Source organism: Oxyura jamaicensis, chromosome 2, assembly GCF_011077185.1.
Source record: "Oxyura jamaicensis isolate SHBP4307 breed ruddy duck chromosome 2, BPBGC_Ojam_1.0, whole genome shotgun sequence".
Taxonomy (NCBI): Eukaryota; Metazoa; Chordata; class Aves; order Anseriformes; family Anatidae; genus Oxyura; species Oxyura jamaicensis.
The window spans coordinates 47,918,899-47,944,355 of record NC_048894.1 but is presented as its reverse complement, the minus strand read 5'-3'; the positions used below and the strand labels follow the sequence as shown (position 1 = coordinate 47,944,355).

The 25,457-nt window shown below is 39.9% G+C and overlaps 1 protein-coding gene across 5 annotated transcripts in view; it reads left to right on the top strand.

Moving 5' to 3' along the window:
• NFATC1 (nuclear factor of activated T cells 1) overlaps nt 1-23,939 on the top strand; it is a 120,183-nt gene extending 96,244 nt beyond the window's left edge. For 4 of the 5 annotated variants that reach the window (XM_035317264.1, XM_035317262.1, XM_035317258.1 and 1 more), the window contains one exon: nt 21,360-23,939. In XM_035317264.1, coding sequence (XP_035173155.1) covers nt 21,360-21,362 — 3 coding nt within the window. In that variant the 3' untranslated portion in view covers nt 21,363-23,939. Of the gene's footprint in view, nt 1-4,300; nt 8,307-21,359 lie in introns of those variants that run through there. The other variant, XM_035317260.1, reaches the window with a different exon arrangement.
• Nucleotides 23,940-25,457: the final 1,518 nt, after the last annotated feature.

The following is a 25,457-nucleotide window of genomic DNA, read 5'->3' as shown; positions in this document are numbered from 1 at the left end:
ATTTTCAGGCATCTGAACATTTGTTACCTGGCTATTCTTTTGGAAAATTGAAGGAACTGATAAAGATGATCTCTTCTCTCTTAGATGGCATTTTTTTTTTTCCAGTCCTAGCTGTGATGACTCTTGTGTTCCACCATGTTCAGGACTGCACTTGGATCCAGTTGTTCATTTGAGGGCTTCCACCTCGTTGTGTCTGCATTAGCCATTAACAACTTACCCAGGCAGCTTCTCCACGTAGTCATATGTCTTTGGGCTAGTGGTGCTGGCTCAAATGTGCCTCTCAATCTAAAATGTCTATATGTGAAATTGTAATATAGAAAAAGGTTAGCAGAAAAACTGGTCCTGATTTTTTTTTTCCAATCTTACTTCTTTTGTTTCTTTTGAGAAATATCCCCAATTTATTAACTGTTAATACAGTTGTTAATACTGTTAATACAGACTATACAGTTTTTCTTTGGGTCCTGATAATCAAAGGCGTTCCTCAAGTTGCTAGAATTGATGCAACTTAATACCAGGCTTTGCAGAAAGTTCTATCGAGTCTAAACTCTGGCTCAGTGTTCTTCATCCAGGCACTGCACAAAGTCTCTTATGAAGTGGGCTCCAGAGGGATCACCAGAAATGGAGATCACTGCTACCACTCCAGTCTCTTAATTACTAGGTAAAGAACTCACAATAAAGGAAAAAGAAGCAAAACTGATTCCAGGGCAGAAAGTGTGATGCACTGCAAGACTACGCTTTTTGTATCAGTGGACAAACAAGGCAGCAACAACTGCTTCAAAAAATTCTCAAGGAGGTCTCCCACTGTTTCCAGAAACCCAGGTTACACTTTTGCAGGCCAGACAAACAACTGCTACAGTCTATTTAAACCATAAACTAAAACCTGGACATGCTGTGTCAGATCACCACTTGGCATGAACCTGCAAAGCTCCATTGTTGTCAGACAAGCTGGGCTGATTTCCTCTCTGTTCAGCATATAGCCAGAATTATGGAGGTAAAGGTGACTGTCTCCTTTGCAGAAGGTTTGTACTTACATTTTTGCAATCCAATATCCCAAATATTTCACAGTAAGTAATGGTAAAGTAAAATACTAAAGTAGAACCAGTAGTGCTGAAATTGAGGAATAAGGTTTACCAGAAAACATGCTAATGTGACAGCATCTTTTTGCATTATTTTAATAGCTAGTTTACAAATCCAGAAGTAGCTGCAACCCTGCAACTCTCAGCTGCTTCTGTTGATTGCTTGTTTTCTGATGAGAAATCACTGAGTAGGTTCATGCTTGCTGGCTGAGTCAGATCTGTGTGATGAGACTCCAGGACTCACAGTCAAGGTGGGGTCTCTGCATGGGCCTGCTTTGGGACAAGGAGTTATCACAGATAGGTGACTGAGACCTTTTGTGACACATGCAATGTGTGTATATAAATTTTTTTCTACTTGGGGAACATACTAAAAATATGGAAGCTTTCTCATGATGCTGTAGCATGGTTAGCACACATTTGAAAGTTTCAGACTTAGAGTATGACTGTGAAACTACCTGGTAGTGTAACTAGAACGAAAGAAGGCTTGAGAAAAAGAGAAATGAGAGAAAGGTTAAATATAACATCCCCATTTAAAAAAAAAAAAGAAAGATGAATTTTGGAAGAAGAGGGGAAAAGGTGAGTGTGGGTGTGAGAGAGAAGAGTTTGTCTAAAACTGAAATAGTACAAATGAGTAGTAGTTAGCCCAGGATTTGACTGCCACAGGAAAGTGTATCTAAAGAATACTCCGTTTTGCCTCAAAATAGTTTACCTATAGAGAAAAATAAAAGGAGAAGATGAAATAAGCAATGGAGGAGAAGATGAAATAAGCGATGTGCTCATTAGCTTTAGGAAGGTTAAATGAGACCTAAATAAAAGAGCTTTCATGACTTGTTAATTGATATACCCAAGGATAAAAATGAATCACCTTTGTCTTGGTCCTGCTAAATTTATGCAATGGGGACTAATCCTACAAATATAATCCTACAATAATGGTAAATGTGTACATTTTAAAAGTAGATGAACTTGCCTGTTCATCTGTCTGAGGAGAGTGTATCTGTTGCTGCTCAAGTTAGAAGAGCCAATCTGTTTGTCCATATTGATCTGCAGTGAGATTACTGCACTGCATAGAGATGGGAGGTTTCAGTGGCCCACCTCCACTGGGGCAGCATTTACTTGGGAGTTATTTCCACACTGTATTGCCAGGTTTTCTAAGGAATAGGGAAAGGGCTTCAACATTACCACTGGATGGAGAGAGCTCCTGTAGGGAGTCCCCCCCCCCCCCCCCCCGGGTGGGCCCCCCCCCGGGGGGGGGGGGAGTATTACTTGAGTAAATAGAGTCACATCACCTGAACTCAGTGGGAATTTTTTGTATCAGTTTAAGACTTCTCTTACAATATAACAGGGTATTCATTAAAAATAAGAGAAAAACAGAGGTTGTTCATTGGCTCTTCCCCAGTAGAAATTATGCAGAAAAAGTAATATTGCAGGAAGGAGTAGAAGTGATTGGCCTTTGACAAGGCACAGAAGGATTTTTAAAGGTTCATTTTCAAGGTTATATGATTGAAGAATAAAACAGGAAATCCCCTTACTTTGCAACTTTAGAAAGATGGCATTCAAATTACATTCAGGACATGATCCAAATGCCATGAAAATTTTTTCCATCATCTTCAATGGATGTTCTAAAACAGGATGTGTTAAATCAGGGGAAATAATACGAGAGTAACAAGTAAATTAGCAGAAGATTCACAACACATTATGAATCACAATATGAAAGAATCAATTAGAGTCAGCTAGTTAACCAAGTAGTAGCAAAAAAAAGAGTTGTAACTAGAAAAAAAAATGAACATCTGCTGAAGTTTCCAAAGCTATATTTAATATTAACTTGGGAAAAACACCTGGACTGAATGGTGTCTCATCAAAAATTTGTAAGTGTTTCCAGACCAAAATCACTCATATACTTAAAAAAATAAAATAATCTGCTCAACTGAAAAAGAAAACTCCTCTCTCAGCTCTTCTCTAGCACTGAGTTTCACTTTGGGGAATATCACCATTTTAAACCAGAGAAGCAACAAAATGCAACTGTTGATCCAGAAGTGTTTTGTTGATTGTTAAGATCTAGTACCTGAGGTCTCTGTCCATCTGGCTGCTGCAAAATGCACCCTCTTTCCCCACTAGTTTGCTGCAACAGGGTCTGCTATTGTATAACAGATTAGCTAGTAGGGTAGACTTTATTATTTTTAATAATATTACGAATTCAAGCACTCAACACAAAATAGAGTATGAAAAGTAAATAGACTTTTAATAGGGCTCCAGAATTTTCTTTTACGAAAACTACAAATAGATGAAATATTTCTTTAGTTGTTAGATGAGGGTTGGATTAGATGATCTTAGAGGTCTTTTCCAACCCAAATGATTCTATGATTCTATGAATATTCAGAAAAAAACTGCTTTTGAAATTGGAAACAGAAACTTATTCTCTTGTATTTTAGTCAGGAAGGTTGTAGGACTTCAGATGTAGGACTACCTATGTCTGATTGTGTGAGTTGTAACCTTAAAAACTTTCAGTCAGAGAGTTAGACATCAGCCAGCCATATATATGAAGTTTCAGGGGCTAAATCTGTGGTTTCACTGATGATGAAATCTGGCTTTCTTCAGCAATCAACATACTTTCTGTGCTGTCAGTTAAGAGCTTGTTTCATGGAGGAGCTGGCAGATTTATCTTCAAATGAGGCTGTATTGTGCTTTCAGTTGTGCATGGTCCCCCAAGCTATATTGGCCACTGCCTCCTTGTAACTCTTTTCTGAAATGTCAGTATTCAGAAAGTTGTCCAAAGACATATTTAAATTTCATATGAAAACCATTTATTGAGGGGAAGCACCACTATAGGTAGAAAACCCCACAGCTTGACACACTAAAATGATTGCAAGAATTCCTTAAGATGTCTGTGTATGAATATTTCTCATAGCATGAAAAGGATGTCTAGATTGTACGTTGCTGCTGCAAAATGAAAATCTTAGAGTGGGAGAACTTTCAGTTATTCTTGATAGAGACTACTACAGTAAGTAAGCATAGATTCATTGTGATGTAGTGCATCTGCACTGATTTCTCCGTGTTCAGAACCTAAACCCTTTTATTTAAGAATGAATGTAGATATAATTCTGCAAGCTACATCCTAACTTGAGATTACTCCACTTTTAAGTGCAAGCAAACATTCTGTGTATCTTTTTCTCTTCCTTTACAGACTTGTGTTATGTATCTGTATCTCACACGACAGTGGAAATCAGTAAAGGAAATTGATTTGTATGAATGGACTTCATAAATTTCATGGTATACCAATAATGAAAACATGGTTTGCAGAATAAGAAACAGTAGGGCTTTTCCAAAATATTTTAATCATTGGCTGTGATCAGTGGCATAAAATGAACCATTCTTTCCTGTGTCTAAAGTCCAAGCTGTGTTACTTGTAGCTATGTGATGTTCTTTCCAGCCTCTCGTCAGTAAATAATTGTAACGCTGCTCTTGAGTCTGTCTCTGACCTTCACTGTGGTTGCCCCTTCTTGAACAAAAGCTGAAAATTATAACAGATTATCTCTTTCTGTGATCTGACCTAGTATAGGTCATGAATCATACTCCAAAATTCCTTAAGTTTATCATAAATACACTACCACGTAAGCATTTGTAATATAGCACAGCTGTAAAAGTGTTTAAAACAGGATTAGGCAGTACATAATATTTTTTAACTTCTTTTACTTTGGTAGAAATACAAATTCCCTTTTTTGTATTGTTGAGTGATTTATTTATTTTTTTGGTAAAAAAATATTTTTAAACGATTTAGGTTTTACAAGTTTAGGCTAGAATGTTCTTTATTCTGTCTAAACTTGGCCACTTTATATAATTCTAGTTATTATTACCTGAAGATGAACCAGGAATGATTCGTGCCTTAAGGAACCTCTTTCAGGGATAGGAAGAATCATGTAGCTTAACATCATCTTGTTTTAACGAAGTAAAATTGGCAGTTGAGCTGTGTACTCAACCTAAGCAAGTGGATGAAGGATTTTTGGGCCTAGAGACATGATTTAGAAACTACAACAAGAAAAAACACATGCTACTAAAACCTTATGTGTGTTTTATCACTATTACTTAGGAACAGGCTAGGGATCTGGGATCAAACTGTACCAGCACACATATGCATTAAAACCGACACACTGCAGTAAACACAGAAATGTTATCTTCCCGTGGTAGTCTTCTGAGAGTTAGAAGTAAGTCTCATGACATCAGAGAATTTGTATATGCTTTAAAATTTATGAAAAACAAATAGAACAGATCTACTCGCCTTTGTTGTATGTCAAAATTAAAACATTTTAAATAATGGCTAGGGGATAATCAGCAATATAGCTTGTTTTCAGTACAGTGACTGATTCTTTCCTGCCAGCCCATCACACTCACTGTGTTTTTGTAGATGTGCTTCACATAGCTGCCTGTGTTTAGTAAGAACCTGATGCAAAGCCCATTCCAGTAGGAATTCTTTTGTGCTTTTTGGATCAGATTCCTATTTTTGGTCAACAGAACTTTTCACTTAATGCTCTTAAAAAAGTCCTATGCAGAAAAATATATATATATATTCATGAAAATCTCTTAATACTCGTTGGAAATTTATGGGCCCCAAAGTTGATGTGGACACAAGTTATAGCTTCCAGAGCGATGATAAAAGATTTTGTTAAATTAATATGTAAAGGTTAACAACACATACACTAATTTGAAATGCTATCAGTATTGTTTATGCAGTGTGACCAACTTGCAGAGATTTAAAGAACCCCCACTGAGCTCCTCTGGTTGTTTGGGTGTGCTAATATTTAAAGCTATGTTTGTGTTGGTTACATGGCGTAGGCCAAAGGGATCTCAAGGAGCACTATGCTCTCACAAACTGAATACAGAGAAGTATATTTTGGGTGAATCCACTGCATGTGTTTGTATCCCACTTTATACCAGTAGGAAAAAGAAATTTCTCTCCTGGAGTAACTAGTTACTAAGCAGTTGTTTCACAACAATGTCTGGCAAATAATTTAATAGTTCTGCCCAAGCTTTTGCAGTGTTGCTGAGGCCACGAGTCCTGTTTTCATCTGTTCATCGTAGCACAGGTCTATCTGTGCTATTTTGGAGGTCTCCTGACTTGCTGTACTCATTTGTGTTGCAGTCCATAATGAAACAATGACAGCACTGCACCATGCGTTCTTCATGGAAAATGGAGACAACAATTTTCCACTTTCTGTAATGTTTCTTTCTGATGTGAGGGCCTTCTTTATGTGTTCAAGGCTTTCTATTGCAACTATGCATAGATAGCAATGACAAAGAGAAAGCATGAAAGCTTCTAGTGCAGGACATTCATCCTTACTTATCTGGCCCTCAGAGACATTAGCTAATCGAGCCACGATACTCCATACAATAGGACAAGTGCTGTAAAGCTACCTCTGTTATCCCAGTGGACATGGAGACTTATCATTCCCATGGCTGTTTTACAGGGTTTGTTTTGTTCTGACAACAACATCCACAGCCTACAGTACTATCGACTCTTAACAATGAATCTGATGCTGGCTGTGTGTGTTATCAGCTCCCTAATAACTGTCTTTTTTTTATTTTTTTTCTTCTTTCCCACCCCATTTGTGAGAATTTGTCCCCTGGAGCTCTTCTCTATCAGGCCCATGCAGCTGCTGTTATTTTAGATATGGCAGGAAGTAGGTACCGGAAAACAGCAAGGGCTCGCAGCACTCAGAAAAAAATATAGAAATTCCTCTGATTTACCCAAGGCTCTGGCTCCAATCAAAGCCAGTTAAAAAAAAAAAAAAAAAAAAAAAAAAAGGAGAAGAGGTGTAGGGGGAAGGCCCAAGCAGACAACCGTGTCTGGACTGCCTGTGCCAGAAATGAATGTTTTAGCCATCACCTTCTGCAGGGTGCTGGTACATGACCTGGCTGTGCAGCTCACGAGGTGCTTGCTGGCAGCAGTGTTGCACCTGGCTGGTGCTTCAGAAGTGGAGCTGGCACCCAGGCGGTCCTGTGCCCACCAGCGTTGTTGCCAGCACCCTCCTTCGCCAGCAGAGAACCCTCTCTTGCCTCCCCAGGGACTCACATTTCTAAAACCTTGGCTGTTTCTGTGCTCTCCCTGCTCACGTCCCATGTGCACATACAGCAGATCGGTTTACCCCTTCGTCCAGCGTGCTCCCATAAATGCTTTTAGCAGCACTTAGGAAAGAGCGCCAGCCAAAGATACTGATGGAAAGTCACTAGAGCAAGAAACTTACATCACTACTACTATTATTATTACTACTAGTAGTAGTAGTAGTATAATTGTAAAGCTCAGATGGGATATTTCTTAACTGCTAAGCGATGACGTTTCTAGTTGCTTTGAATACCTTCACTTTTCAGTCAGGGTAACTCTGAAGAATACTTCCAAAAGAAAAACAAAAGAATAAACAATAAATGAAAAACACCTCCAAACTTTTCAGTTCAGCCAGTGGTTTAGAAAAAAAGACAGCACTGCTATCACCACCCCACACGTAAAGACATACACGGAAAAGATGCTACCTTTAGAACTGGTTTTAATAAAGAAATCTTCCTCTTTGACACAGCAGATAAAGAGGAAGATGTCCGCCCACAGACATCTCACACCATTAGCAATCTAGTTAACATCTGTAAATGTTTTAGGGAAAGAAATTACATTTTGAGACATTTCATTTTTAATTACAGTCTCCAGATTGGATTTGTTAGAGCAGGGAAATGTATCCCATAGCGACTGATGTCAATAGCAAGCAGTCCCTAAAGCCAGCCAGGATTGGGAAAGCCATGCTGTTTGCTGCTCTTGGCACTGCTCCCTGCTTTCACAATGTCAAACTTAGAACCGCCTTTATATGCACTTTCCATTTTTTTTTCCACAGTAGCTGTTGCCAGCAAGCTGTAAACTACCGTATATCACTCAGATTTAAGAACCTAAACTTTAAAACAAATTAAACTCTTGTTGACATTGTAATAAAAATCAGAATCGAACTGAACAGCTCAGTAAAACTGCACTTCAATTATTTTATGGATTTAAGATTGTTTTCTAGGATTCCCAGACTCCCAATACAGCAAAGTTATTTCCTCTTGGCAGATGGCTGGAAAAAAAATCATTGAATGGATAAAATTATGTGGCAGACACTAGGTTGAAGCCTAAAGGGAGGAAATGGTGTCTCCCCAGCACCTGTAAATATTTGCTCTGTGTCTTGACCAGAAGAGCCTTTCGTCCATGCTTTGGAAAAAGCAAAAAAAAAATCAACGTATTTATTTTGTGAGTTTTTAAGAAAATAGAATTTTCATCTGTCAAAATCCGGTTCCTAACTAGGTGTTTATGTGGTTTTGAATGAGAACAGCAAATACAGGTCTGACCCACCCTTCAGAAGCTTGTCCAAATGCAGGTAAATGCATGCAGCATATGAGTGCTCCCAGTCGCAAACCTCTAGTTATCTTTTATCTCCCTATTTAGCAGTTAATGTTGGATATTCTAAAATTTTTTTTCCTATTGTGTAAAATGGAAACAGAGGTTTCCATCCGATTAAATGCCAGGTTTCCATTCTTTATAATGGAAATTCCATTCTTTTAACTCGAAACAGTTTGGAATGAAAGTATTTCAGAAATGTGTGTAGACGGAAGCTACTGGAGATAATAATTTGTTTCATGTAACTGTTTTACAAAAGGTGTGGTGTGCTAGAAAGGCTGTTGTGTGCATCAAACAACGATCAGCTCATGAAGCCTTTCATCAAAACCTTTGCTGCAGTTAACTTTTTTTTCTTTCATTTCATCGGTGAAATGTCCTTGACTGTCCTAGGGCACCAGCCTCAGAAGTGTTGCATTCCCAGAGACTTAAGTGAGAAGTGAGCACGCTCAGGACCTTGCTGGCTGTTGTCACCAGGTTGTGTCTGAATACTCAGCCAAATCGTACACATCTGCATGCCCACAGCAAAGTCTCAGGGTCCACGTGTTGTGGCTGAACTCCCCCGGGGAGCAGCCTGTCTGTCTGAGCCATGTGTAGTCGTCTGGGCTTTCCAAAGGCTCCCTGCATTCAGCTCCTGGTCTTTCACCTGAACTGAATTAACATTCTGATGTAAGCAGCTAGCTTTCTCCATTGTAGCATTAATCAATTTTTTAAGCTGCTCTTGAAGTTAAAGCTCATCTGCTCATATTGCTGCCTGGAGCACCTCCCAAAGTGCAGGCTGAACTCCTGCTGAAGTTCTGATGTGCTGCCAGATTGCAGCCCTGGCCTGTGGAGTGCTGTCACCTCTCAGCTATCAAGAAGCAAGGTTTTTAGAGTCCAAGAACTCACAAAGAGGCAGAAAATAAGTCCATCACGCATTGCAAGTGGTTGTTCAGAAAATGCAATACAAGCATGTCAAATAAAACTTGAGGTCCTTACAAGTGCTCGAGAGTGAAGTGAGAGTACTCAACATACCTTCTCAGGTGCCTTTCTCCTGCTTATGCAGTGCCAGCCCCCGGGCCATGGGTTTTGTGTCCCTCATTCTCGGGACAGAACATATTCCCTCTCCAGTGGAGAGCACTGAGGTCTGCACAGTTTTTGTACCAAGCATTAAGTTGCAAAGGGGAAAGTTTCCTCTTCCCTGTGAACCTATCTGCAATTCTTTCTGTACTTTTGCAGCCATGTCTGGTGCTTTTTCTGCTGATGCTGCTCGGTCCGTCCAGTCTAAGGAGCCAGTCTGCAGCTTAACACAGCATGTGGGAGAGGGGAGGAGAGGAAGAAGTATTTTGCCTTGTTTGCAGCTCTGTCACACTGGGAGCATGTGCAAATAAGAGTATTCTTCCAGCTGCTCTAATTTGAGCCACTTGCCATAGGTGTTTTTAGCATCCAAGGAGTAGAGGTGTACAGAAGCTGCCTGGTTGTGGTACTTTTCATAGCTGCATCTCGTGTGCTGAGGAGAACACCTAATAACACCGAGCTGGTGGTTTCCCCACTGTGGCTTAGAACTATCTGGGGCTGCCCCTGGCCCCACTTGCCTTGAGGGGTTTCGACTGCAGCTCCACTGAATCAACCTTTGGGTCAAACCCTCCCAGTCAAACTGGAAAATGCTGGGAACTTTCTCAAGATCTTTACCTAGAGTTACTAGTGAGGTGTAAAACTGGTGCAAGAGTAGCATTAAACACCACCAATGCTCTTCTCCAGGGAGCCACGACAAAAAGAACGTGTATTCCTTTTTGAGCTGTAGCTTTCTTCAGCAACAGATGCTGCTATGGTTGAAATAAAAACCTGTGGCATTATGTACAGCTCATGTTATGGTGTGGCCAGATCATAAGGCCACAAACAAATTTATCACATGACTGTTTGCCTGCTTCATTTCTTTAGCAGGTTGTTTGTAGCCACGCATGCAGATTCACAGAGCTGACCCTTACTTCTGTGCTCACCACTGAGGAGAAGCAGCTGTGTTCCTTCACCTGAGGATTTCCCCCAGCTAGCTTATCAAACATGTCTCTGTCTTAAAAATTTTGTCAGCTCCACCCAGCCTTCCTCTTCCATCATGCAGTTTGTGGCTGCTCAGTGAGTCATCTCACAGCCATAATTTTACCTTCCTGAGCAAAAATCCCTGTGAGCTAGAGGTTAAGAAACAAAGCTCAGCCTTTGCCACAGGCTAGGTGGGAATGTGACCCAACCTGGTTTCAAGACATTCCCTATTGCCCCCCAAAGCAGCACATAGGCACATCATAGATTATATAAACAGTGGCATCCCAGTGTTGTCTCTGCATTGGTGGCCTCTTTGCTAAAAGGTAAAAATAATGACCTTGATGTTGATCTTTTCATCTTGGCATTGATCTTTTCTGTTCTGCATGCATTTTGAGGTTTGCTGATGAAAAGGAAGGAGGTGTTGGTGATGGCAATGTTAATAGGGCAGGTAGAGTCCTGTTCAAAAAACAAACAAACAAACAAAAAAACACCCTCCTTAGTCAGAAACAGAACAGATAAACCCGTTATATCTTTTAACCTGTCTCCAGGACATTCCTAGTGTTGAGGCCCAATGCTACTCCCACTTACTGATGTCCATCAAATTTGGGGCTGATTCAGAGGAAGCAGAGCTGACTGTCTTGTCTGTTCTCTGCTGTGGAAAGAAAAGGGTGCTCAGCAAATGCTCATGCGTGACCCCGAGGTGCTTCATTCTTCCACCCAGTTATTATTTCTTTGCTTTATTTGATATGCCTAGCTGCACATGAGCTGTTTTGTTTTTTGGTGGTGGTGGTGGTTTTTTTAAGCAGTAGTGCAATGTGGCTCATTTTGGAGGATTCCAGATGATCACTAGTGGCCACACTATTATTACACATAGTCAATTAAAGAGCATACATGCACATCCCATTGATTTGATTTAGAACTAACAACAGCTTCAGTAATGTGCAATTACAAGAAACTTAATGACCCCTTTATATTGAATGCAACTTCTGTGGCACCTAATATGCTTTGATGAATTGCTCATTATGTGCAATGTTGGAAAAGCTTCTAAAAAGATTAATAATTGTATAATCGATACAGAAATTCAGTCTTATTTGGCTTTTTTTAAACTCTGAAATCAATAAATCAGAGGGATTTGGATTCTCTCTTGCTCACCATTTTCCTCCTGAAACTCCAGATTATTATTTTTTTTCTAAAGCTACTCTATCACTTCTCCTGCATGTGGAGAAACTCCTTCCTTCTGAAACCTAGAAATAAAAATCAGTTCTTTTCTCAGCCTTACTCTCTTCAGCTGTCTTTGTAGCACTGAGGCAGGAGATTTCTTGATAAGTGCTATAAGCTAGACTGAAAGTACCTTTCTCAGTGCATAATCTAGGTGTAAAACGGAAATGCTAGAGATTATAAATTAACCCAGAAATGGCGAGCTAGGTACCTTCAAGTGCCTCCCTTCTTCAGCTGCCCTGTTCTTTCTCTCAAGCTGTGGCATAAGCTGTGTGTGCCTGATGCCTTCTATCAAGGAGCAAGGCGACAGAGCAGCTGTTTGCCACGGGCCAGCACTAAGCTGAGCACCACCCTTTTGTAAGAGAGGGGTGAAGAGAATGTGGGCCAGGCAGTGGGGTGAGTTCCACTTCCTAGGAGACAGCAAGTAAAGCAGCAAGAAGGGGAAAATCCTCTAGTTCAGACATAGTCTGCTAATGGCTTCCTCACCATCACTCTTCCCCTTCTCTCTCCCTGATGCTGAACAATTTGTCCCCTGTGGATAGGTCTGGGCCAATAGAGGATTGCTGGATTTTGTCCAGAAGAGCTGGTCCATGCATGTTGGAGGCCCCTCCAACAGGGAAGGAGGCTCTCTGCTTGCAGCCTGCTGCGACAGGCTCAGAGCTGCATACTGGGGTCTCACAGAGCTACTTTACTGTTGGGCACTAAACTGGAAAGTAACGCTGATTGTGATGATCAGTTTGCATTACTGTATCTCATATGGTGGGGGCAAATTTCTGTTGTCTCTAGCAAAACAGTGCATGCTCTTCCTTATTCCTCCCTTACTTGTTCCCACAAAGCTTCCAGCAACACTGACCTCTGTTTTTGGCTGCTTTAGGTAGTATTTGTGTAGTTCTTCTGTTGTATGGAAATTTTGTGTAAAACGTAAAATATGTCTGCTCGGTATCCCTTACAGAAGCTCTTAGGAACGTAAACACATAATTTTGGTTAAAATGTGGTTTATTTGTGTGTTGCCCAGCCTTCCCTTCACAATGTTTGCATTTGCGTATCAAATCTGGCTTAAATCATATTGAGGCAGGTCCTGCAGCTTCTGCACAGCCCCAGTCACAGCAGCGCCAGGAAAGGTTCACCTCAGTGAGGGCTACTGAAAATTCCCTCTTGACTCTTTGATTCTTTGGTATAAAAGCTAAACTGTGAGCACTGTCATCCTTGGACTTAAAATAAAAACCAGCTAAGGTTTAGACCCCGCAGTGCTGGGAATCACCATGGCTCTGCTGATTCCTGCATTCGTTCTCAGCAGCCAGGGATTCAATCCTAAGCGTCTGCAGAAAAGAAGACACAGAACATTCCCAGGGTTGCACATGGGAGGGATGAAGGATACAAACCTAGGAGTTCTGGTGTGGTGGGATGGAACTCATTTAGTCTGGGCACCTAGTCAAGATCCCCAGTTAAATTACTGCCACACAGTGCTGTCATCGCACTACAGTGAGGAACCTTTCCTATTAGCCCTCTGCAGAGCAGCCACTGTGGGAGATTTCACATTACTTTGGAGTTATTGAGCTAAATAAGGCAAAGGATAGAGCAGGTAGGAAAATGACTCCATGTTAGTGGCTGTCATGCACAACAATACCCTTCATCCTGCCAAGCCTACATTTGTATGGGAGGATCATGTTTTATTAAAACCTGCTACTTGTTGTCACTCACTTGCTCCACTGTCCTTTCTCCAAAAATAGCATGCCCTGTGGTGGTGGCTTTTTATGATTAAACAGATAAAAATAATTTTAAGGTTTTAATACATCCAGGACACCTGAGGTAATGTAAGATCTGACTTCTTTATAGAACGTGTGAAGTTGTATTTTCCATTGCTTCACAAGACTTGTTTTGTTTGGTTTTCAATTCAGTAAGCTATAAGATGATCTATAGTTTTGCATTACCAACTGGCATCTCAGGAATTTGTACCACTACTTTCTTACTTTCTTTTCTTATTCATAGCATAATACTAGCTTTGAAAAAAAAAAAAAAGAAAAAAAAAAAAAAAAAAAAAAAAAAAAAAAAAAAAAAAAAAAAAAACCTCTAAGCCAGCCCTCATTTTTCAAGTAAAAAGTAAGTAGTAAGTCTATGTTATCTGTTGCATCTTTTATATGTCAGAGAGAAGTGCTTTGAATTAATAGGGGGAAAGTAGGTACCAGGATAAAAACTGTAGGATTTTAGTCATGTGATGGAATTTCAGGAGCTCCATTTCTTTTGTCACTGCACATGGGTCTGTATTCAGCCATTTTTTCTTTAAATAAAACCCATACATGGGGATAAGGGAAAGCATTTTTCCTTCTGTATTTCTACTTCCTCTGGGTTCTTTTGTGAATTTGAATTCCTCTTCAGCATGCTAATATGGGGCATTTAATCTGAAATAAAGTGCATACAAAAACACAGAAGCCTGATGGAACAACATGTGCCATCACTCATGAAAAAATCCGAGGGCGGTAGTTTATGGAGTTCAAACATGGCACCACATTGCTTGCATAGTTATACCCATTTAAATTATGAAGAGTATTATCAGGACACAGCAAAATTCACACAGGCTTTTCACACATGTATCTTGAAAGATGCAGCTGGTATCATTTGTATTTTCCATGACACATGCAACAGTCAGAACAGGTTGCTTTTGTTCCTTTTTGGTGAGAGAGCATTACAGCATTTGAACTTTTTGCTTCAGTTCAGCTGCATCACAGAAACAATGGTCCATAGCGGTCACAGGTGGACAAGAAGTAACAAGGTTGGTCAGTCAGTTGTAAAAAAAAGGTTGACATGGACCTGAAGACATAGATGTCTTGTGACATGCTCTGTGGCTGTTCCTGTCAAGGAAATCAAAAACCATCCTGAGTGAAGAATGCCTTCACAGCACCAAGCAGACACCATTGCTATTTATAAAGGAAGAAGGACAGATGGATGTTCAAATAATCACAAGATGTTTGCTCTGTTCAAAAGCTTTCAGTGTCTTTTTGCTGCAGCTTTATCATAGTCCTTAGAGAAGAATGCAATGGAAGATGGTAAAACTCTCCTGATCAACATGAGCTTTCAGGCTTTTCCACTGGAAAACTCCTTTGGACTTCTCCCAGTCATCCGACAGCCTCTCAGTGACTCCTGCACAGCACTGCCAGTGTGGGCAGGAGACAGATGTGAGGGTGGCAGTAGCTATGGCTTGAAGCAGGGCAGGTCACTTGAAATGCACACATCTGTGCAGTGCTGGAGAACTGTGGGAGAAGAAGCAATCCAGTTATGCCTTAACATGGGACTGCATTAATAATATCAGTCCACTTCTTCATTCGTAGCAGACAAAAGAAGACCCCAGGAGCTTCATTTAGTTTCTCATGTAGTGTCTCTGTCATTTACTTATGCAGATGCTTTCATTGACAAAAATGCTTCTTGCCCAAGAAAGAGCTCAGTGCTTATTTATTTATTTTGAACACAGGTGAAGTGCACCATTGAAAAGGAGCACAACAGTAAATACAACTCAAAACACCATTACTCATTCTTATTTAACAGACCTCTCTGGGACACTGCAAAAGAGGATTGATGCTAGTGGGAAGATGGTCATTGACTTCCACAGACTTTGGTGTGTGATGTATGAAGAGACAGAGGCTTAAACAGAACAAAATATAGGGTTTTAATAGAAGAGGGAGAAGTAATGGATGAAACTGGAAGATCTGTATTAGCAGAAACCTCTCAACATTAATTAAAAGGTGTGCTATTGTTTTGCGTTAAAATGAGCAATGTGTATCAGACAGTCAGTGGAGGGCCTGCTTCTTGTCTAAATTAGGTTTAAACCTACCTGGCACCATGGGAGCTGCAGAAAGGTGTGACTGGATCAGAGACCATGCCTTCAGGCCAGTTCCAGGAGAGGCCACTGCCCCATCATTTTTCTCTAGAGTGTGGTAGAAGAATGTCCATGGCGTGACAAACTCTCTGACATTGTCATAGTAGGTATGTTTCCATGTAAGAATCCTGGTGGTTTCACAGTGCAGAATCTCGAGAGTGCAGGTAGAGGGATGACACTGTTAGCAAAGTTCACAGAAATAGGATGTGTTTTCAGTGCTGTCGTTCCCTCCCAGAATTGTAGACACAGCTCTTCACAATTGTGGTTTTGATCATGGTTCTCAGCTCACCTCCCATTTTTTCAGACTTCTGAGAACATTTGCCTTGAGGAATAAGAAATGAAATACTGCTATGAAACCATGTCTTCCAGGCCCTTGTAGCTGTGTAGCCCATGGGTTCTGTGTAGCCCCCAGAGTTCACCAGTTGTGGAACCCTTCTTGTGCCTTCTCCTCAATTCTTGCACCTCTGACCTGATAAATACCTTGATATGAGTGGGATCCAAATCAGAGCTGGAATGCAGAACTTTGTCTCAAAAGAACAGTCATTTTATTAAAACAAAGGGCCATAACATTATCCGTGTTCTAATTAGTCATTAGGTAAAAGGAGAGCAGAAGTCTGCAGAAATTTAAACTTTTGCCAGTTTATAGAATCCTTGTGTAGCCACCAAACATTAAAAATATTCCATTTCCTATGAATTTCACATCTATATACAGAATCAGCACTTGTTCAAATATATCTGTTTCATGCAGGAACTCAAACTGTTGCATCAGTAAGACACTGATTTTGCTAATTAATGAAGCAAAAATTTCCATTTCAAAAGGGCATCTTAAAGCAAAATTAAATACAAGAAAGAAAAAATACCCCCCCTATTAAACTAAAATGTGGTGTAACAGCTCACCACATCCTGCTACTGTGGCATCTGCTGTTTAGCAAAGGAAAGGTTCCGCTTTCAGACGCCTTGACAGGTAGACCTAGAGAGGTCACGTGTTACCTGCATTTCTCAGCACTATTACTTCTTGAGTTTATGTCAGTGGAAAAGCTGAACTTGATGATGGAAAATATAAGTTGAGGGAGGGCATTGTGGGGAACTGTAGGTGTTAGCTATAAAAGCAACAATGCCCCCCTTTCCCAAAGCCAGCAGAAAAACAGGAAAAAAAATCTGATGACAAAACTGCTGTAAATCATTGTAATCAGCTGTTTGATCTGATAGGGATGACCCTGTTTTTTTAAAGGACATGTTAGGCTTATCTAGGCATTGAAAATGAAACATTTTGCATGCTATTCCAGATCTGCTGCTAAGCTGTATATAGAGCCTCCAGAGAGTCATGTAATTCTTTGGGTCTCATCTTCCTATCTATAAAACAGGTCTATATTAATACTCATTTTGTGTTGTCTTAAAATTTTTTTTAAAAAGTTGTAAAGCATCTGCAATCTTTATTTGAAAAATGTTACACTCATTCCAAACACAGCTACTCCTAGAATAGTATTACAAATGTGAATGGATATGTATCTAAGCAGCCACTGAATCAATGTCATTTGTTTTAGAAATAAAACTCAAACCCTGACCAAAATACTGCTTGCACTGAATACTGCTCTTCTCTGCCACACGCACAATCCTGTAGTAGCAACAGAAACCTGTAAGCCAAAACTGGACCATTCAAGACAGCAATCAGTTGACTCACCTTGATTCATAATAAATATTTTGTTAGCAGGGAGAAAAATAAGAGAAAGATTGTTCATTATAAGAATCAGAAGAAAAATAAGAGAAAAATACTCATTATTTTCTTTGCATCAGCAATTTCTTTTACTTCTCTGGCATGTTCTGCATCAGTCCTACAGGACCAAGCAGAGCCCTAAGGATACCAGGAGGAAGAGGTGCGACGGATGGCAAAGGAAGTGCTGAACAGGGAGCAATCAACTTGTTCACATGACATGTGAATGAAGTTATCAAGAAACAAATTTACAACAAGAGAAAGTACTGTTTCCACCAACACATCCTTCAACTGGAACCCATCGAACCCATTGCTGCAGAAACCATGAAGGCCAGAACAGGTTTTCAAGGTTACTAGAGAGTTGCATGGAAGAAAGTCCATCAAAGTCCACTAAAAACAAGGACTCAGACCTGTTGCTCTTGAAGCCCTCAAGCAGTTAGGAGGTATAGGGTGTACTAGAGAAAGCGTCACTGAAGGTTTGCCTGGTACCTATGGTCCTTCCTGAAGAATTGCCTACTTGCTGTTGTCAGAAATGTGACACTGGCACAGATGGATATACAGGACCCTTCGACAGAGCTATCTTTCAATAGCAGAATTTCTAATTTGCTCTTGGGAAGGATAATCTTGGGTCAACCTACTACAAGAGTATTCGATGTTTTCTTTCCAGCAAACAGCAAAGAAAGCAAAGAAAAAGAAGCTTCGGGTCAAGCAAAACATTACATTTGATCTAAAACAAAACATTAGCATCCAGCAATGTTAATAGACTTTGGAATATGAAAAGAAGCAAATTTTCCAGAAATTTGAAATAAAAATGTTGATGTTAAAGACATTTCTTTCTCTATACTGAACTATTTGAGAAATGTAATCCACGTTTTCATGTCATTTTGACAGATCCAAAACTGCATTTTCCACCCCACGTCCATTTCTCAGACCTGGAGGGAGAGGGGAGTGTCTTCATGGGAATGCTTGGCTGTGTACCTGGATGGGGCTGGGCACATGTCTCTAGCTGAGCCCAGCAAGTGTCATACAGCTCACTTCACTTCAGCCCTTCCCCACGTGTGCCTGATGCCTGGTTTCTGTCAGTTCCCACCCGCCAGAGGGTTTCCCTTCCAGTTTCAGGTGCCTTTGGTGGGCAGCGCGGGAAAGCCCGCTCTCAGCGCACTTCCCCTTTCAGCTCTCACATTCATCACTCTCTGTAAAGCACTCTGCCTCTACAATACTGACTGCTTTGCTGCAATGTGTATTGCCCCACCTGGGACTTCTGCTTGCACCTTGTCTCTCTGTCATTCTTTTTTCCACTACCCTATTAGGAATTTTTGCATCTTCAGCGTAGTGGCAGGTAAAGTGGGAGAAACAACAGTGAAATAGGAACCTGTGTCCTGAGCCATATTGTCTGTGAGCCACTGTGGGTGAAACAGACGTTTGGCATCCTCTTGGCTATTTTGACCCCATTTGATTGTGAGATTTGGTGGCAATGGATGCACCTTGGTTGAGGCTCAGTTCTGATACTGTGTAGTGACTGCTGTTGAACAGTTGTCAAATGTTGCTACATGAGAACACCAAACTTGACTGTTACTCATCAAGATAGCAGAAGTCCTCCTCTGTTAAGGATTAACATATAATAAAAATGAGCAATAAAGCCAAGGGTCTAACCTGTGTCCTCTTGCAGTCAATAACTGTGAGCAATTTCAGCTGGCAACAGATTTGTCTGACCTCTCATAGCTGGAGAGAGCGTGAGCAAAGGACTGGGGTGGGCATGGCGGAGCCAAAGCAGGTGGGCTCCCAGCTGAAAAGAAAATTAATATCATCTCTAGGGTGCGTCATATTTCGTTCCGTGCTTGAGTGACAGAGGATTCATCTGAGGGTACCTGATGGGGCTGGAAAAGACCGCCTCTGAGTTCCTAAGCTGATTTTGGTGATGGACCTTTTGATCTTAAACCAAGTTGCTTCCAAAATACTTTTGCTAAATGCTTTAATAGGGGGAACTTTGTGCTGTTGGGCTGGTAGATGTTACATTTGGAAATTTTACTGAACAAATCAAGTTAGAGTACCTCAGCTTATGACTTAGCATTAACGGGAGATCTGAGATACCTGAGTACTAAAGCTGACTGTGATGGGAAGCTCCTCTGCTTTTCCACCTGCCTGTCCCCATCTGTGAAAAAGTGGTGATGCTTATATCCACACTGTACAGAAGCACTATAAAGATTCATTATCTAATGTGTCTAAGCATATACAAAGTCTGATGATTGCCTTGAGTAGTGTCTTAATTGTGTTTGTGTAAGAGAAACTTGGAGGCAAAGTTAGCAAAAGTGGAACACTGTCTGGCCCCTCTGAGGATTTGTCCTCATTGTCACACTCAACACAAAGATATCACTGTGTTTTGCTGCATGCCCAATGTCGCTTTGAGAAGTTTATTAAATAAACCGACTTTTCAAAAGTGTCATAGAAGAATCATCCCACAGAAAAAGTGCACTGTTTGGATTCAAGGTAGAGTTTGAATTCAGGAAGCTGTCCAAAGTCTTGCAGCACATACATGGGGTAGCATTTCGTGTCGTGTTCAGATGTATGCAAGGCAGTCTTTGTCACAAAGAAGGGCTTGTTGCTTAAATTTGTTTCCATTCTTCGGGATTATTAAAGATAAACTCTACAGCACCCTTAAGAGAAAGAACTGCTTTGTCTTCACATCTCAATTCCATTACTGCTCTTAGTTTGCTGCCATAAATAGGTAGTAACAAATACACTTGGTATTTCCTTTCTGAAGTGTGGCACTGGTAAAAGTGGTTGCCGTGGCCAGGACCTGTGACACAAATCCTGACTGATTCATGTGCTACAATTACAAAGTGGGCAATGGGTCTACAGAAAATAAATGAATAAATAACACTTAATTGTTTCAGGAAGTTGGCTTTAGGTAGTCTTGGTCTTTTCCAGTAAACACGTGGAGTTATCTGGATGGCTGTGAACAGCCGCCCACAAGGAAAGGAAAACTCGGGCTTTTCCATGGCACTTCCATGACGTGGGCATGTGTTTCCCACTCCCAGCAACTCTCACTCAGAAGTGGTGATAGCACTACTGGTGGTATTTTGTCTATCTTCATGTAAATCAGGTGGTGGTGGTTGCTGCAGGGAGGTGGGGTGGAAATAAAAGGGATGTTGTGTAGCCTACTGTAGATGGCCTTTGCCAGGTTCAGTCATTTCCTGTCCATCTGCCAAAAATCACAAGCTGATAAATGGACATAATTTGAGTGTGGGAAACAGTATTGCTTGATGAGCTACAGGGGAGGGGGAAAAGAATGAAAGAAGACTCACGAATAAAGAAAACAACACTTTATCAATGGAGATGCAGTCTGACTGGCTGATGCTGAGATAGTGGACCTTGTTTATTCTTTTCTCTGACTCTTGCCGAGGGTTTTCACTTGCTTGTCCCTCCCACCTGTCCGTGCAGATAGGAGCAAAAAGATTGCATGTCCATGTGTGTTGATCACTATGAAAGGAGAGAATGGACAAGCACACATCAGTTTCTTCTCCCCCTCTCTCACTCATTCAATTTCAGCCTACAGTGGAAAAAAAATCAGCATGTGAAACCGTATTTGTATCTAGGCATTGCAGCTTCAAATACCCAGTTCAGTGGCTGGCAGCTTTGTGCCATTAGCACATACCATGGCTAACATACTTTCCAAAGGACTCTTTTTATGGAAGGGGTAGATTATTCCAAGATTTCCTGTGGTACTCTTTACTTTATATTCCAGAGCCAGTGCTAGAGCAAATGAAATGTTTTATCTGTAACTGACTGAAAATGTTAAATATGTTTGATGCAATCAAGGATCCGGGATGCTGCTGTTCTTGTGATGTCTGGTTTTACACAATGTTTAGCATGTTAATAACCTTGGTTAATCCTGCTGTTTTGCACTGTGATCTGCCTTTACTAGATATCTCGTGATGCTTAATGTTCAGAGCTGTACTGAAACTGTCAAATTGATGCAGGTTTGGGAGGGGCTGTACTGAAGAGACCCTCCTGCAGCGGTGTGATACTAATTGATTCCTTTTTTCTTGTGTTCTTTCTTTGCAGTAAATGAAATTATAAGGAATGACCTTTCCAGTACCAGTGTCCATTCATAGCTTTCAATATGGGCCTAGTATGAAATCCACACACGCTTTTTGATGGCATGTCAGCTTGAGTGCAGAGATACCGAATAAACTGAAGACCACTCTGATCTTCCACCTTACTGAATGTCAGGAACTGAAGATTTACCTCTTGCTTACAAAGAAGTAGGTCCTCAACTTCAGCTGATGAAATAGCTTCTTTAAAGAAAATCATCTCAAAAGAAAGAGGAGGGAGTACACTCCAAGATGGCACATTTCGTGGGACAAAACTAGGAAACTCATCAAAATCTGAGTGCTTCTTCCCAGTGCTGATCTTTTTGCCATGGCACCGCTGGAATACAGCCCTGGAAGTGCCTTATTTTACCAGGTTGTGGCATCAGGGCATTTATAATAAGCTTTGAATTTGCTACCATTAAAAGTGTTGGTAGGTGCAGAAACTGTAGAGCTTACATTCTGGAGAATGATATTGGAAAAAAAAAAAAAAAAAAAAAAAAAAAAAAAGAAAAAAAAACATAAGACTGTGCAGCAAAGTAGGGAGTGAAATCCCTATCCAGTAAGATGTGCTTATGAATTCCAGAATTTCTTCAGCTTTTCTTCGCTGTAATGTACAGCCTATTGCCTTATTCTTAGTGCATTTCAAAAGCCTCTTGATTTGTCATCATCTCAGCTTTCTTTTGCATATTGTTTTTATTACATGCTAATGAATCATAGGATTGTTAGTAGTAGCATGTTAAGATTTTGATTTTAATCTGCCTTCAGTCATAGCACAAGTGAGTTGAATAGCACAAAATAAAAAAGGTTGATGGACAAAAAATTGAAATCTATCTATTACATGATAGATGAATGTGTATGCATGTACATACATACTAGTATATATGCATATATTTATATATGACAAATAATATAGATGATTGCCTAGTGAGGGCACTGAATTTAGCAATAATTTCAATTTCTGAGAATGCATTTCAGATCCACAACAAATATTTCAGCTACTTCTCTTGAGGGTTTGTTGAAACTAAAGCAGGTATGCATTTTCTTTCCTCATGCAGTTAAGCAAGCACTTTAGATAGGCAAGAAGGATGCATACAAGATACATGTTATTTACCAAATGGCAAATTATTAGTTAAAATAACTGTAAATACCATTATGGAAGAGTGTAAAATATTTGTTCAGTTATAATATTATTATTCCGCAGAAGCCTTATAACTCTCTGCTACATGTATGAAAAGAATATTACCAAAAAAACCCACGAAGGTTTAATATGCAGCGCTGTATAGTGTGTTTTCAGATTAGCTAATGTTTCTGGAGCTACAGATAGGCATGTAGTGTAGCCTCTAACATTGTATTTTTTACAATCAACTGCTTATTATATAACTAGCAACAACCTATTTCGTATAACCAAAAAATAAAAGTAAAAACAAAAATAAATGAAATAGCATGAATTAAATTAAAAATGTTTAACATTAATATTGTGCCTTAGGAATCTGTGCCCCCTTCTGGAAATATACCTGAACTACACCTCCGCGCTGGGGTGACTCGTTAACCGTAATGCAATGAAGATTTAACAGGTTTCACAAAAAGGTGAAATCCTCCTAAGCATTTTAAAACATTATTCTGTATAATTATGTCTTACTTTATTTAGAAAAAAAAAAAAATGAAAGCCATATTTGTCACATTTGCACATTACTGTGAAGACATGAGAATATAATATGGCTATATGTACATAATATGCTGTTATTCGTCCTTATAATGGTCTGTTATTCCTCACCTGTTTACTCCCAGTTATTTACCCTGTATTTAGCATTGTAGACGTTGCATGAAACATTTCTTATAGACTGCCATATGAAAAGTAAAAACCTTGACAGATGTCAGCTTGACTTGTAGCTAGAAAATAGTTCCAATAAAGCAAAATGTTTTGCTGGAAGCTAGTCTTAGAGTGGTTCATTTTATGTTATCTTGACAAATCTTCCTTTCTCATATAAAATATGCAATTTTACGTTATATACATATATATATAAATATATATCTCCATCTCTTCTATTTGAAGCTGTTTGCATCCTGCTGCATCCTGCTAATATAACCATCTTAGCATGGAAGTAAAGTCTCCTGTCAACAGACTCTTCTTTATTCCCCCTTGCATTTAAAGACATCGTTGCCAAGGAGAGAAAATGATATATGATATAACCATCAGATTTTATTCTCTCACTATTTGAGAAGTGTCAACAAAGTGTGTGTGGAGGAATGGTTATGCCAAAGTATTTTTATTCACATGCATAAATACCTTGGGTGAGGCTTTTATGATACCAGACAACACACACAGACACAGACACACCCTATACAATGTTTGCATTTCAGCAATAATTTCAGCAAGGTTTTCAACTGTATGGTTTGGATATGTTGCATCTCCTTCATCTTTATTTTTATTTTCCTCTTTAAGCTATATTGAAAAAAAAAAAAAAAAAAACTGTTACTTTTAAGCCTGGACAATGGAAGATTATGCATCTCTGTTATATGTATTCATAAAATAAAAATGAAAGCAGAAATATTTCCCGTATGAGACTGCTATCTTGTTTTTGTACGTGTGTTACGGTTGTTGCTCTCAGTTTATGAAAATTGTTTTCATCAACCTTTTTTGAAAACAAAGGAAAACAAAAAAGCCACAGAACTCTGAACTTGAGCATAGCCCTTATAGCTATGGTCAAAAATACTTTTGTCGTGGATGATTCTGACTGTTAAAAAGAGCACTTTGGATGAATTTTAAATGGTAAAACAAGATACCTTATTAATCATGCAACAAAGTATTTGCATCAGTATAAGTTGCTTGGACCACAGTGTCTTTTGCTCTCCCTTGAACTATTTCTGAAATGTGTGGATTGCCAAGGGTAAGCTTTGGACCTGTGGTCTTCAGTGCAGTGTCTACAAGAGACATTTTTGTTCAGCTGGAGGCTTTTGTAGTCCTGCGACAGGAGGGCTGTCCACAGACTGGCAGGAGGGGATGACTTGCCATGACATGAATATGGTTGGTATGATGAATGCTGCTCTCTGAGTCCCTCTCCACTCCAAAGAAGAAGGGGCAACAGAAGGGTGTCGACTCAGTCAAAACTGGGCTGAATGCACCTCTGAGTTCCTCATCACCTTGTCAGGTGGTGCATTTGTATGTACCAACGTGTGGCACCTAATTGGCCAAATCACAATGAGCTTCTGCAGTTTTTCTTGACCAAAGGCAAGTTATGAGGTATATAAAAAACAGTGGCAAGCTTATGTAGGCAAGCTTTTGAACACATTTTTTAAAAATCCTCAGAAAGAACAAGACATAAATATTTAAAATTTTGTTGAATAAGGACCTTTTCCTGCCTTGCATTTGTTCTCCTGTAAGTATAGAACAACATACATCGCTCACTCTATCCCACCTAGCTTCAGTGATTCTGGTGATGAATCCCTCACAGTTTAAGGAGAGACGTATGCTACAAACACATTAAAACCCAGAGATGGCTCAGCTTTTTAGAGATCAGTCTCTGCTTCCTGTCTTCAGGGTGGAAATACTGATATTACTCCTCATGTGGACAGTGGGAGCCGTATTGTTGGGGAGGTTCCTGGAAAATTGACAGCACAGAAAATTGTCACACATTCTTTATATCTTCCAGAGACTGTGGCATCATCTTATACCAGATCAAAATGTCTGGCCACACATTGAATTCATCTGAGCAACATACTTTGGTCATTGTGCTACCTGACTTCCTCTGAGCTTCCTCTCATTTCTACAAATCCCCTTGTCAAAATACTGCACACCCGAGCATGGCTGTGTTAACCATATCTTGACCATAATTCTTTAAGCAAAAGTAGTCTGTAGCAAACTCCTAGCTGACTACTTTCATTCATAACCAAAACAGAAGGTGAATCCCACACATCCATCTGGTACTGCTTGAATAAATATCCTTCCTGGAGTCATGCCTTTGAGATTTTCCTTTACAGATGAAAATGGCAAATTTCAAGGAGTTAAATTTCTTGGATAAAACCATACTGCCTAAAGCTAAGCTTTCCTTTACCATGTGTGTAATTTTAT